This window comes from Gymnodraco acuticeps, unplaced genomic scaffold (assembly GCF_902827175.1).
Source record: "Gymnodraco acuticeps unplaced genomic scaffold, fGymAcu1.1, whole genome shotgun sequence".
Lineage (NCBI taxonomy): Eukaryota > Metazoa > Chordata > Actinopteri > Perciformes > Bathydraconidae > Gymnodraco > Gymnodraco acuticeps.
This window is the reverse complement of record NW_022990238.1, coordinates 12,694,700-12,709,834: the sequence shown is the minus strand read 5'-3', so window position 1 is coordinate 12,709,834 and position 15,135 is coordinate 12,694,700. Positions and strand designations below refer to the sequence as shown.

General features: G+C 39.0%; 1 protein-coding gene across 1 annotated transcript in view; it reads right to left on the bottom strand.

Annotated features, from left to right (window-relative positions):
* Window positions 1-347: 347 nt before the first annotated feature.
* The window catches only part of baiap3 (BAI1 associated protein 3), a 34,276-nt gene continuing 19,488 nt past the window's right edge, over window positions 348-15,135 (bottom strand). Inside the window, exons 11-34 of the mRNA XM_034219466.1 lie at window positions 14,022-14,127; window positions 13,219-13,326; window positions 13,039-13,131; window positions 12,322-12,425; window positions 12,118-12,235; window positions 11,284-11,408; window positions 9,753-9,843; window positions 9,049-9,105; window positions 8,856-8,953; window positions 8,169-8,220; window positions 7,906-8,057; window positions 7,630-7,753; window positions 6,562-6,702; window positions 6,315-6,410; window positions 5,832-6,047; window positions 5,026-5,094; window positions 4,846-4,925; window positions 4,092-4,200; window positions 3,636-3,707; window positions 3,471-3,554; window positions 3,055-3,175; window positions 2,848-2,971; window positions 2,572-2,777; window positions 348-2,381 (exon numbers count right to left, since the gene is read on the bottom strand). Of these exons, the coding sequence (XP_034075357.1) occupies window positions 2,278-2,381; window positions 2,572-2,777; window positions 2,848-2,971; window positions 3,055-3,175; window positions 3,471-3,554; window positions 3,636-3,707; window positions 4,092-4,200; window positions 4,846-4,925; window positions 5,026-5,094; window positions 5,832-6,047; window positions 6,315-6,410; window positions 6,562-6,702; window positions 7,630-7,753; window positions 7,906-8,057; window positions 8,169-8,220; window positions 8,856-8,953; window positions 9,049-9,105; window positions 9,753-9,843; window positions 11,284-11,408; window positions 12,118-12,235; window positions 12,322-12,425; window positions 13,039-13,131; window positions 13,219-13,326; window positions 14,022-14,127 (2,650 nt within the window). The 3' untranslated portion in view covers window positions 348-2,277. The remainder of the gene's footprint in view (window positions 2,382-2,571; window positions 2,778-2,847; window positions 2,972-3,054; window positions 3,176-3,470; window positions 3,555-3,635; window positions 3,708-4,091; window positions 4,201-4,845; window positions 4,926-5,025; window positions 5,095-5,831; window positions 6,048-6,314; window positions 6,411-6,561; window positions 6,703-7,629; window positions 7,754-7,905; window positions 8,058-8,168; window positions 8,221-8,855; window positions 8,954-9,048; window positions 9,106-9,752; window positions 9,844-11,283; window positions 11,409-12,117; window positions 12,236-12,321; window positions 12,426-13,038; window positions 13,132-13,218; window positions 13,327-14,021; window positions 14,128-15,135) is intronic.

Genomic DNA, 15,135 nt, shown 5'->3' with positions numbered 1-15,135 from the left:
ATTTTTTTCGTGTCACACAAAACGATTTTAACAGCAATGTAAATAATAACAAATTAGAAGGAAAAACTGGTAAAAAAAATTACATATTTCAGTATTCTGACACAGAACGATTTTAGAAGCAATGTATTTCTATTGGTAGTATGTTTATTGCCTGCACCAAATAATAACAAATTAGAAGGAAAAAAAGATGACAAAAAATACAGATTTCAGTATTCTGAGGCTCATTTCTTTTCCTCGCGGACGGCAAAAAAACTCAGACATTATACAATTTAAAATAAAAGGGATAGGGTTAGGCTTAGGGTAAGATATTGAGTAAGAAAAAGTTTTTATGAACCACACAGCTTCTGGTATTCCAAGACCCGACCGGACAGAAAGACGTGGTGCAGGCACGAAACATACTACCAATAGAAATACATTGCTTTACAAATGGTGAACACGAATCAATAGATTAAATTAATTTCGTGACTATAACACGTGAGACTGGGTTGACTCTTTGGGGACGCCAGGGTGACTCCCCATAAATATGACACTTTGAAGTGTTCTGAATATAGCTACTTCTCCCTGAAGGAGAACATAATAAAGATAATTCAAACTTAAATACAACATTGAACTTATTTGTAATGATTTTAAAGTAGCTAGCTGTAGACCTTTTTTGGAAGAAAAATGCTGCTTAATTTTCTTGCTAGGAGTTTAAGCTAAACAAACACTGAATTATAAATGAACAAAGATTGGTTTTATGGAGGTTATGTGCAGCATTATACTTGACTTGGTTTTGTCACTGAGTCTGCAGTCCAACTCCCAAATTGTAACTTTTCAATACCATTCTGGGCGGCTAAGCTAGGTTCTGGCTAAAAGGCTCTCTGTGTCAGTCCTTTTGCTAAACTAAGCTAATCAGAATCTGGCGATCGCTTCAATTAAACTGTACACACATGACTCGAGGGTGGACGACTCCCAAACAAGTTCAGTACTTCATGGTGATCCTGCAACACTTAATTAAGGTTCAGCCTCTTTCATATGGATTTGTAGTATATAAACTGCAAATTAGAAAACAGACTCAGATTGAATGAGGGTGTACACAACTAAGGCCCAGACACTAGGGTTTTTTAAATCCTCACTAAAAACACACTTCTTCTCCCTGGCCTTCTAGTCAGAGCGAAGTATGACACCTAAATATTCCCTGTGTTTTTGTTTTTTTATATTTCTGTTGTAAATTATTGTCTTTTATTGTGATTGTAGTAATGTGTTTTTATTATATGTACAGCACTTTGGCTCAACCAAAAATCGCTTTTAAATGTGCTATATAAATAAAACTTGATTTGATTTGATAAGTGACTTCCTCATTGGGATACCAGTTCAAATGACAGATGAATTGGTTTCTGTCAATGTGCTGATTTGTACAACTTAGATTAGCGCAGTGTTGCGATCACACACATCACATAACTTAATCCAGGTACGTTATCTCACTGGTGATAGACAACAAGACAAATCTAAGTTAAGATAATAGTTTTTTGGCCTCTTCACATACGATAATTCGTTTTGTCAGGAGCAATCTGAAAAGTGGAATACACTCGAGTGCCTGAGGGGACAGTTATGCCCCGTGCTGCTGGGCTCTCTGACCTTACAACAAACACCAACTCTCACAAAGGGCAATCCCCCAAAGCTTTCATGTGTCTTAATGATTTCCCTCATGACAGAGATATCTTTATTCATAGCTGTTTCTTAGTAAGCCACAGTTTGATCAGGAAAATCGATGTGGCTTCAAGCTTTCACATCCTAAATAGGCTTTTATGCAATTGATCTTTACAATTTCCATGGAGGATTAAAAGTCTCTATTAAACTCCCCTGCAACTAATGTGCATATCTGAGGTATAGATTTAGACTTTAAATACTATAGGATACATAAGCTACTCCCACAAAATAGTTCTGAAATGTTAAATCTATCATATCAAAGATCCTACGACAAGATAACGATTACCTCAATACAAAAAAATATAGACTAGTAACGTTTAGGATTAACTATCCATTGAATTCTAAAATATTGTTTAAGTGAGACAGCATAAGGTTGCACAGTGACAGGATGTTCATCTCCCAGTGAGAAAAACAGCGATAGGCTTCACTGATTCCCCTTTTTTTCTCTTTTCATTTTGGTATAATTACTGAACAAACGATAACATTGGAAAAAATTGTAAATATCGCAAACATCGTACCGGTACAAAAGCACATTGTCGCAAGACGTGGTCAGAAAACACCAACACAGGCAGCACTGGCTGACAGCTCTTACTCCTCCTCCATTGACTTCTCAATCTCCTTCAGCCTGCGGACAAACTCCTGAGCCTCTCTGTCTCCGATGCGAGCGTCCAGCATCCTCATGATTGGCTTTTCTGGAGGGGTAGAGCAAACAGATGAGAGTAATTCCGACAGCTGACACAAATATCTCTAGATTGTATGGCTTTTCATTTTGTATTGGAGAAGTAATTGGAAACCCATGGCCTACACCCTCTGGTCTCCCAAGTAGCCAATATAATATTAGTGTAAAACAAAGAGCTTGATACATCCGGGAGCTATATGTACCGCTGGGTTTACTGCGAGACAGATGGAGAATGGCAGGCTGGACGCTCTTGCCGGCGGCTGAAGCGTTTGGTCTCCCCGGCCAGCAAAAGTCGCTGAGAGGAGCCACGGCTTCTCCGGCGAAATCGTTGGTGGAAAGCCAGTCGTAGTCCATCACGGTGAACGTCAAACAGGCAAACCTGTGTCTGTACTGTTCTGGACTGACGTGACTGGAAGAGAAAACTCAAGTTAGGCTCAGGGCCAGTTAACCAATAGGGAGATAAAGAAAGGGAAACTCACAAGTAAAACAGTTCGTCGAATACTGGGTGCAGGGTCTTCAGTTTCACTTGCGTGCGCTGACTCTTGGCCATAGGGAACAGGTGGTGAGGACAGACCTCCACTATGACAAATGGGTCACTCAGACCTGAGGAAGATGAGAAACAAGCTAATGAAAACTACATTTTTAAGCAGCAACCTGTATTTGTATCTGTATATTTGACATTTTACCGTTAGCATCTAGTGCAATAATATCCGCAGCGTGCAGAATCTCCACCGTCAGTCTCTGCTCCGGAGCGTCATAGTAACACTTCACACTGATCCGACCAAAACGGGTATGTTTAAGTGTTTTCTGAAAGATTTTTGAACAAAGAGGATTATTAGAATCAGCACGCAAAGCTGAAGTGAAATTAGCTTATATTAAAATATGTTGTGAACACATTTTAAGTTGCCAGAAATAAGCAGAAAGAATTATTCAAAGCATATCAGTCTACTTGTTGCACCGCCTGACAGCTTCTCATTTTTCGACAGTCCAGGAGAAGGGAAACTTTCAATCAGCGGTAAAACAAGGTTTTCTGTCCAATCAATACGCCCCTGTGCACCTTAGGGCTAAAATTAAAGTGTCAGTCTGGAAAGTGGAAACACACCTGTAGGGAAATCTTCTCCAGATAGTACTGTTCAATCAGCTCAAAGGAGGAACATTTATTCATCTTAAGCTCCTCATCCAGAGCCTAAAACAGCATGATAAAAACAGTAAAAGGATTAATAAACATTTAAGTTAGGGTATAAATGTTTAAAAAAATAGAGCATACCTTGTATTCTCCACTCTTCATGTCGTCCAGTGTAAGACCCTCTCCCTTGGCATGCATGAACTCCAACAGGGTCTAAATCATTCAATTGAAGAGAAATAAAATGTCTGAGCCAGGACTTATTGCGCATATATCTCTCTGATTTTTGATAGACATAGTTGCATAAAACACAATAAAACTCTAATCCTGTTGTGTAGCAAGTCATGCATTTTAATGCAAATCTGTCACGTCCACTGCCAGCTGCTTAATTTTGGCATTAGAATATACAATAGCTTCCATGTTGTCATTCATGAGGGAACTCACTTTACTGCTTAACAACAGACTTCATAAATATCTTATTTACATGTATGCTAATATTTGTACGATACAAAGCATAGAGAGCTTATTCAAAGATGGTGGTAACAGTAGTGATGCATGTCTGTTCAAAATAGCTATAAAAGAGCTTTGTGCATCACTGACCTCCACTGTGTACTGGAAGCGGTTGTAGAACTCCACCTGAATGCCTCTGTTTTCTGCCACCGCGTCCAGGATCATCCTCAGGAGGAGTTCCCACAGGCTTTGGAGAACTCTGAGGGGCATCAGACACAATGACTCTTATACACATGAGCGTTACTCAATACCACTCTAGAACTCTCATATAGCCTTATGTATATTTTCACAATTATTAATCGCAGCGTCTTATTTGCTGAGCTGTCACAGTTTTCACTCTGGTTCTATTAAACATTTTTAATCTTATTACAGAAGAGCACGGTTATTCATCTAGACATTAATAAAACATCTGTCTGAAGTTCCAAAGGTGCCAGTGTTGGGTATGCTGGCATTTGTCCTAGTTTGCAAGTGAAATTTATGTTGATTGCAGTGTTTTATTTATATGCAAAATGCATGTTGAAGTGGTGCACATTTGATGCTGGCTCTTCAAAGTAAAGTAAAAAATGACTATACCTGTGGTGCAATAGTGGCCCTAACAGTTTGTTTGCAGACCTGCTTTATATGTAACTGCTTTTTTTGAGTTTCAAAATGGTGTACTGAATGTTTTCTTGTGATTGTTTTATTAATAGCTGCGCATACACACATGATGTAAATGAGCTGGTAGGCAAAATGTGGCACAATTATAAGTCTAAGTCTCTCGAATGTATCTGCATTGTCCCTGTCAAACTGAACAATGAGTGAAGTCATATCCATAGTGAGGGAGCGAGAATATGAAAATCATTACCTAGTTAGATTCTCCTTTACAAGGTTTTCAGTGAGGATGACCATAGTGTCTTGTAAGTACTTCATAAGAGGGGACACAGCCTGAAAGAATGGCAGATTAACATACATTACATTTGTGATTGCCCTGCAATAATCACTGATACAAGAATGGATGCTGAAAGGAAGCAGTGCTAGCCCTTACGTCGTCATTGTTGATGGAGTCTGGTGATAGGCTGATGTGCTGGATATACCTCCGCAGCTCAGGCAGCATCTGCACACAAATATCCTCTCATACATGTGCATGCAGATGCATAGAGTATATAAAGATTTCCAAGAAGTTGACATGTAAAAACAAGGTGTCGTTTATTTCCCTGAATGCTAAACAACCAAAAGCATAGTATGTCCTCTGCATCGCAGAACAACAGCAATGGATTGTAGAGGACTCATTTTAGCAGAAGCCAAATTGGATGGAAACTACATTTTGTCAATAAAAAAAAGTATATATCTTTTTTATTTTTTTTATTTGTGCAACGGGTTTTGAACACATGTCAATGATAAGATAAGGTAAGATTAGAAATACTTTATTGATCCCAATTTGGGAAATGTTTGTGTTGCAGCAGCAGAAAAAGACAAGGCATTGCACATTAGAGAAATTAAAAGACTAGAAATAAACAATCTTAAATGTAAACATCTCAAATAAAAATCAAAATAGCATTAAAAAAGTAGAAAATATAGATGTTGCAATACAAATGTACAGTAAAAAATATAAAGCAGGATATTATATATACATGTATATATATAAGTGTGTGAGGAATGGAATATTAAATATTAAATTGAATATAATGAGTCACTGCTCGTAGAAATCTCCCCGTTTTGAGTGGATTTACACGGTTTTCATCTGCTGCGACCCATTGCTGTATTTGTTTATATTTTAACACTGTATTTGGTGCATGTGTGATACTATGGAGTAGTATTTGAAAGCAGTTGTACAGGTTTTGAGCTGCGCACCTTGTCTGTGAGCAGCGTGATGAGACGCTTGGCCTCCCTCTGCAGGTCCAGGTCCATGTTGAACAGCTGCCCATTGAGAGCCTTGTAGACCTGCTCCTTCCCCTCCACCCCACAGGACTCCTCCATGGCCCGCTCCACCCCCTGCCAGTCCAGGTCCCGGGGCAGGTGAGCCAGGAAGACCCGCACGTGCTCCGTGTTGTTCAGCGCCACGCAGAGCTAGCAGGAAAGCCGGGGGGAGCAGAAGAGGAGAAACAAAGGGTGGAGCCAGAGAAACAAAGTAGGAAAAGGAGCAGGGCTACAGAGAGGTGGAGGAATGGGGTGTGAGTGTAAATCATTGATGACGAAAGAAGCAACTGAGACTGAGTGTAAACACATCGGATCTCTGGATGAGCCTTTTGTGTTGCCAGGGAGAACACTCACTGACATTTACCTACCACGTCACTGTGTGCCCTCCCCCCTCTTCTGTCTTATTAGAGGCGTTACCTGCACGGTGAAGCTCTTATAGTCTCGGCCCTGCTGGTTCCTCTCCACCTTGCGTGTCATCATCTCGGAGTAGCACACAGCCTCGCTGCAGAAATTCTTTGACGATAGAATAGCAGTCGTGTTAATACAGTGAAATTCACAGTTTCCTGTTTGACTGCTTCATTCATCCTGTGAGTACGTTTGCGAGTCTGCTCAGTCATGTTTCTGTGTGTGCAGGATGAGCGTTAACACTGGAAGCTGTACTCACATCTGTCAAACGCGTGACGAAGATGAAGGCCCCCGCAGAGTCTGGCCAGGCCAGCTGGAGCCAGATCTGTCGTACCTGGCTGAAGCATGTGGCCACCTCCACTGCTGAGGAGCTGTGTTTGGCCTGCAGCAGCGGCTCGAGCTGCTCACACAACACACAAAGCACATCATTCATAGTGTGTGAATAGCACTTTGTGGACCACATCTCAAGATGATGTCCATTATTAATGTGCAACAAATTGTCTCACTAATACATTACTAAAAGCAGCTCTACAAACTTTTTTATTTCATTATTTTATGAATATATTTGCAAGCAGTTAGTTGTAATCTCATACATTATGATATATCTGTAGTAAGTATTAAACACATTTTAACCAGGGTATGATCTGAACACATGTACAAACTGTTAAAGGGGCCCTATTGTGCTTGTTGGGGTTATCCCTTTCCTGTAATGTGTTATATCGCTTTTTGCACATGTACAGTAAAAGGTCTTCAAAGGGTAAAATCCCAAATTCCCTCCAGAGGGAGTTTCTCTTCCACACACAAAATGAGCATAAGAGGGCCCCTTTAATAAATACTTAAAACGCTTTGGTGTTTTGAAGAATTTGTCAGTAGTTTATTCCCCTGTATGAATTGTAAATAAAGGGCTAGGATTGGTAGTATCTACTTAGGGTGCAATAGCTTGCACAAGGACACTTTGACATGATACTGCAGGGGCTGGGATCGAACCACTCTACTTCTGAACGACAGATGACCATTTAAGCCACAGCCACCTCCATAGATATCCATTACAACACACTTTGGGATTGCTTTAGTCACAACATCAAAATATTTAGAAACTATGGTAATCTATGCATTTCTTAAAAACAAACAAACCAAAACAATACAAATGATTACTCGTTATATATAACCATATTAAGTATATATTTTAGATTCTGTATGCTCTATTAGATATATATATATATATATATATATATATATATATATAAAGAATGAAATACAATAACCTAAGAATGTGCCCTCATATCAGCTTACAACTCAATGATAGTGTATTTGGATGGCCTCTCACCTTGTCCATTTCCACTGCTTTACGAATTCTGTCACAAGATCGGTCATGGACGATCTGCAGCCACTTATGAATGGAGGACTTGAACCAGTTATGAAAGCCTGTCAAGGCCAACATTTTAGCATCCCTGTAAGAAAGGAAAGTTATTTGTAATAAATACAAAGCAGAAGGAAGTGGGAGAAGGTTGAATTCTCATCTTCTTGCTGACATTTAAATCGAATAACCACCGCTGAGAGCTTTTAGCGCTGCTATATTTATTGTCATGAGAGTCTAACTCACTTGAGAGGCAGAAACTCCCGAAAGCCTTTGAGGATTTTCAAGGACATGAAGAGCTCAAAGATGGTCTCTCCCATTGTCTGCGTCAGTCTGGAGCTCTCCTGCTCCAGAGTACCACAGACACGCTCCATCGCTACGTTCACATCATCGGCAACCTGAAGGATCAAATCATTTGTTCAAGCAGCTGTTTAAACCCCAACAACAACGCTGCATGACTCGCCCAGGTTGTGTACAACTACTACTACAAGGACTTCTTAATGACAAACCTGTTTCTCCAGCTGCCTGTATGAAATGCTGAAGAAATCTACTTTCACCGCACTGCAAGGACAAAGAATACATGGAATCAGTACAACAAAACAAATACTTAATCAAATGTCTGTTTCTGTGCCAGATAGCATTACATTTCTGCATTATCCTTAAGTGGATAAGGTGTAGAGCAGGGGTGAACAAACTACGGCCCGCGGACCATTTTGAATCGGCCCTCTGCAAATTAAAAAAGTATAATGGAATATGGCCCACAAATGAAACTTGTGCTTGTATTATATTGTACTTCTTAAATATAAATGTACAAATATATTACACGGTAGTATTCATGTGTTAATAAGACCACTTTTCAAATACATTCAGTCAATTAAGGTTTGAAACATTTTCTAACATATCTTAGTTGATAAGAAAAAAAAACAATGACTTATTTACATAACACGCTTGAAATACACCCTTCCTATTTCTCCTTATTATAATCAATCTGAGGCTTCTGTTTAAAGGGATGAGCTGCCAACACTCACAAGCAGCATCATCTACCTACATTTGATTGATTTTGCTAACTTACAGTATAACTGAACTTATGAGGCAATATACCTCTAGTGAGTGGCCCAGCCCTTTGTATATTATTCTGTATGTGGCCCTCAGTGAAAAAAGTTTGGACACCCCTGATGTAGAGTGTTGATATTGACCTGGAGAACATTGTGTTGTAAATGTTCTGGCTCCTCTGCACGTCCGCACACGCGGCATCGACCACCTGAACCAGCTTCTTCAGCTGCTCCTCCAGAGTCTGCGTTTCCAAAACAAAATGAACAACATCATGGATATTAATTCTCAAGACAAGTCACCGTTAGAAGTGATTTCTGTTCATCAGAACAAACGTACCCCATCCTCTGGCTTATATCGCGCAATTAAGCTCTCGTACCACTCCACGGTCCCTTTCTGTTGGAATAATTGCACAAATTAAAAGAGAATCATTGAGTTAATTAAAAGGTGCATCATAACCATCTAGTTGTCTTCATGTGCATACTGCTTTGGTGGAATACAAACATATACAGTGGAGGAAATAAGTATTTGATCCATTGCCGACTTTATAAGTGTACCCACTTACAAAGAAATGAACAGTCTATAATTGTAATGGGCTTATGTTAACAGTGAGCATAATAATATCAATAAGAAATGTTCAGAAATGGACATTATATAAAAGATAAAAATGTGCATTAAACTATGGGAAATAAGTATTTGATCCCCTTGCAACAAACAAGAATTCTGGCTCCCACAGACCGGTTACACAAGTCCTCTTCCTTTAAGAAAGTCATCCTATTATCAGTTGTATAATGTCAATTTCTGGAAATGTCTTTTTGATATTCTTACTCTCACTGTTAAAATAAACCTACCATTAAAATCATAGACTGTTAATTTCTTTGTAAGTGGGCAAACTTACAAAATCTGCAAGGGATCACATACTTATTTCACATGGACCTCTGATTCAAGCCATTCATTTACAGCACAGCCCCTCGAGTGGTCATCACCTCCACCTCTGAGTGAACCTGCTGTAAATGTGTTTTTATTATTATTATGCCTGTTACCTTGGCAGCGGTGGTGATGTCCAATTGCAGATCATTACGAAGAGGACACACCGTTTTAAACGCCTGCATGTTCTGCATGTAGCCAATCCCCCTGGCATTCACAGACAGGAAAAAGACTATTACAACACAACACTGATTTCAGGTGCTGGTTTCAAATCATATTATTCATAGGATATAAAATATCAAACAAGGACGAAAGCTTCCACTCTATTTGTATGCGGGATCCTGCGTTGTCTCTGCAGGAGAGGAGAGATTCAGCCATAACTTTTAGATGAGTCACTGTGTGTGTGTGTGTGTGTGTGTGTGTGTGTGTGTGTGTGTGTGTGTGTGTGTGTGTGTGTGTGTGTGTGTGTGTGTGTGTGTATGTGTGTGTGTGTGTGTGTGTGTGTGTGGTGTGTGTGTGTGTGTGTGTGTGTGTTTCTGAGAGGTGTAGAAAAAGATGTCCCTTGAGGTGTTGATAACTAGGCAGAGCTGGACTTCTTACTGTCTCCTTAAAATAAGTCTGATATCGCAACATGAACTCAGAATAATTAGCTGACAGTAATGCATGTTGAACAGAGTTCCTAGTTTGGAGAATTTTTCTGCTTCAGTCGGTCTGACTTATACTATTTCTGCTATATCAATCATGCTAATACATTTAGCACAGATACCCATGGTCTTCCATAGATAGTTTTTCATGATTTAATGGATATGTGAGCTCTCCGGTTAATATTTCTTGATGGCCAACACATTGAGAGCTTACAATGTGTCTAAAATAGAAGCCAGGGTTTCCATGAAACTCACTGTGGGTATTCATGTTCTCCAAAGCATGGATGGTTATGATTATGTGATTTGATCAAGCATAAAGTTCCACAAGCCCCAACAAAATCTCTCTATATATAAAAACAATCATCTCTTACACTACAGATTCAATTTTTATTTAAATAAAAATATGTACCTTTTGTAACTCAGACTTTGAAACACTAACATCTTTTCTTTTCCTGTTATATAATTAAAAGATGTTGGGATTCTTTCTAGTATTTGCTAAACTATAATGACATAACATATGCTAATATAAAACTTGGCCTTCAATTGGGAAACAGTAATAATTTCATTATTTTAGCTAAGTATTTCATTCACAAATGTTGCTTCCTCACAATTTCTCCAGTGTGAAATGTAAATATAAATATTATATATAAATAAATGATCTTCAATTTGCTGGACATATTCATGCTCTGAAAGGTATTGCTTTCATATTTCATGGCTGTACATGACCTGTCTTTACCAGTCAAATGCAAGCATCAAATCCTAAAGAGAATAATACAGTATGTGTCATGTAAAGTAAACATATTGAGGTTGTTGCTTATGACAAGAAGTTGCTACAAAATATTACTATTTTTCATGTTATATACAATAACATTTAGAAATGTGTAATGAGCAATGATTAAGATATTTCTGTTTGAGTAGGAAGCCCAACGCAGAGTGTGAGTGCCTGGATGAAGTGTGTGTGAAGGCGGGTGTTGGACGCGATGTGATGGCAGTGTGACTTTACCTCAGCATGAGCTCGTAGCGTGTGATGGCAGCAGCGCTTGTGCAGGGGAAGACCTGCCGCATGTTCTTCATCAGGCACAGGCAGTGCTCAGTGTACAGCCTGAAGCTGTCTGACAGCTGCCGCTCCTGGACACAGGAAGGCCCTCAGTTAGAGGCCCTCAGTTAGAGAGTCCCTCAATTAGAGCGGCACACCGGCTGTCACACATTTTTGGCTGGACCAAAAACCCTGATGCATGTCAGTGAAGAGCTAATGAGGTGACTGTTTCCAGATGATGATAGGTGATGGGCTGTATGTTCTGTGTGCACAGCTTTATTGGCACTAAGCTCTCTGTATGCTACTCTTTCTTTAGGAAGAGACACTACACATGACAAGTGTTCATTAAAAGAAATCTCCATGAATTCCTCAGTTGATTACTTACATCAAGAAGACAATCCGTTGTATGTTTAAAATATTCAAATGTGGCATTATCTGAAGCTAACCTTTCAGATGGAATCTAAAGAAATATACATTAGCATTGAAAAAGTCAGAAAAATAAAGGGCCAATTGTGAATATTGGATGTTTTCTCTCCACCAGTCTGAAAGAAGATATGTTATTGAAGCAAAATAGCCCACAGAAAAACTGCACATGAAAAGAAGGATGTTTGGTTAGCCGCTTTAGGTCAAAGCACATACCAAGGTTATTTATTATAACTTTAGTCTTAATTCAAATGTACAGTAGAGGGTGAGTTCCACATGGGAACTTTTATCTCAGGATTCAGACTTTATTCTCAGGATTGTCTGTTTCCAGGTGATGAAAGGCTTAGTTTTCTCCCCTGACTGACTGTGAACACCTACCAGGTCTCCCCTCACAGCGACGGGGTCCCACTCGGCATCGATGGTCCTCAGGAGGCGCAGCAGCAGGGAGTAGCACACCCTCTGCGTCCGATGGTGGCTGCTGTAGCACTGCCAGCGACTGCCACCACAAAAAAACATGCACTTTTACCTGATGCTTAAGGGTTTTTATTTAATTTGATCAATATCTATTCCTTTATTACTCACATAATGGCCTGCTGCAGGGGGGAGAGATCAGTTTGCACAGCATGGTGAGTCAGCACGGTCCATGCTGGAGGACAGACATGCCCGTTCCAATTGTACGGCTCTCTCTGGAAACATATGAGGACGATTATCATGACAGTTCAAGACAAATCTGTTTCTACTCAACAAGAAAAAAGAGAAGGCGGAAATATTGTTGTGGAAGCTGGATGCTGAAAGCTGAAGCACAGTTGGAACAGTGGCAATGGGTTTGATTTGATGAATTTGAATACAAATGTGTATATTACCTGTGGAATATTTATATTTAAAAAAAAGATGCTACATTGAATTGCTGGCTTTAAAAGTTGAATCATACCATTAATGTCTAAAATATGTGGAGCATTGTAGGGTTTGAATGGTAATAAGTGTGCAAATCTTTTAATACTGAATATTTCACAAATTTGAATGAGGAAATTATCCATTGAAAAAAGGTATACATTCTAAAAGTTGTGAGCAGAATTGTTGATGTCTGAATAAAGTTTCTACTTTGAAAACTATGAAAGAAGTCAAAAAAACATCGAGGAATAATAATAAAAACATGTTGCTGAAGAAGAACATAGCTTCCAGATTTAAACAAAACTAATACACTATTAATAAAGTAAGTAAATGTTAAAGAATGTTAAATTGTTAGTTTTGCCTTTATTATAGAGGTTGCTCTGAATGAATAGCTGCATTGAAACCCACCTTAACATGTGCATGCTCATACTCCACGATCTGACTCAGCAGTTTCTTGTGAATGGAGACATTTGAGTCTTTCTTAGACAAAGCTGTGTCCCTCTGAAAGAAAAAAACAAGTATTAAACGTTGCAATTATTATCCTTCACATGCAAGTACAGAAGTATACAGTAGTCTGAATGCACCAACCTGACTGGTGAACAGCTTCAGAATCAGGTGACATTCTCCCTGAACTTTAGACGTGCTTGATCGAGGTTCCAGCTTAAACCAGGTGTCATAGCCCACGATTGGGATCTCCTACAAGAAGGAGACCGGACAAATAAACAACACCGAAATGTGAAAGTTCTGGTTCACGTTTAAATTGTAAACACTTAAAGATCTCTACCATGCTATGTTTAGGCATATATTATGGGTCTCATATATATACAAATATATACAAAACATGTCTATGATGTGTTTTGCTCAAAATACCAAACAGAACATGCATTTTAGACATCCCTCATATCCCTCTATTTCAGCCCTGTTGCTAAAGTGTTGATTCTGGGTACTTAGCTTTAGAAAAAAAAAAATAGATGTATCTATTTCCTGCTTTTTTACACATACTCTCTCCAGTACAGGTTAGCTCTGAGTGTTAGCGATGCTCACTAATGTAAACAAAGACCATATTACGTCCAAAACACGTCGTGCATCGTTTCCGATAGCAACGTTTCTGATAGGGCCGTGGGCGTAAAGCCAGCCCAAATCTGGATCAGCTCCGTTGTACCCCCGTTTTTAGAGATTTGGGTACGGAGGAAAAGAGAGAGGGTTTTGTTTTCTGACACCTTGTGAGTTCACACCGGGGACACATATGTATGTATAAGAAACATCAAAAAGTGCATTTTGCATGATAGGAGACCTTTAAGGAATATCCTTTACATACTTCATATCATTTTTGGGTGTTTTTGTTTTGATTTGTCCTAGTGTCCACAAATGTTTAAAGTCCGAACACTCACATTCAGAGGGATGTTGATGCATCCGAGGAAGTCATCGGCGTTGTCCTCGGAGCCTGAAGATGCAGATCCATTGGAGCGTACTGACTTTGCTATCTGCTTAAAATACCTGAGAGAGAAAGTGCAAGGACAATCTCATTTGTTAAAGGATGAATGCTAACAATTATCATTATGAAGGCATTATGCTAACGCCTTTATCCACTGTGACTCACAATTAGAGCATCGGCAGAGATAGTTTAATTTCAAAATAAAAGTTGTCTTTATTACCATGATTTTTGTTCTAATTAAAATGGCAAACTTTCTGCCACATGACCCTTTGTCTTTTGGTTTTAATTGACATTCCCAAGTTTCATTAGATTTGTCTGACATTTATGAGTCTCCCCAAAGCCCCCCGCTGAACTCTGGGTGATCTCTGTGTGCACAGCTTTATTGGCACAGAGATTTCTGTATGTCACTCTTTCTTGAAGAGGAGACACCACACATGAAAAGAGTAAAACGTTAATTAAAAGATATCACCTTGAAACGTACTTATTAGGACTATTATTTGTATGTTATTTACATTTATATTTTCTTAAGCTAAAGGTTAAGATGCAATCTACATACAATATACAGACACCAAAGGACTCAGTCAGAAAAATAAAGACCTAAACATTGGGAGTTTTTCTCTTCAGTCTGAGACAAGACATTTTATGGAAGCAAAACAGCACACACTTGAACAAAAACTGAGCATGAAAAAGAGGATGTTTTGGTGTCTCGCCTAAAGGTCAAAGAACAAATACAGAGACATATTAATTTAAACTTCTGTCGGAAAAGTATTAGGGATCTGACCAAAAAGGAATTTGTCATCTGACTTTAAAGGCCACATTTTGAGATTAAGTAAGAGTTCAGAGAACAAAAGAACAACAAAAAAAGGACAACATTTCTCCACATGTGGCTCTCTTTCGTACAATTGGAAAGTCCCCTTTGATTGACTACCACAATGCCAACTTGAACTACAACTGTGTAAAAACTCCTAAATTGTGATTCAGTTGCACTTCAGCCCTTAAAGAAAAAACACTCTGCTTAAAGAATATTCATAATTTCTAACAAAAGAAGCATTTAAGACAATTGCATGATA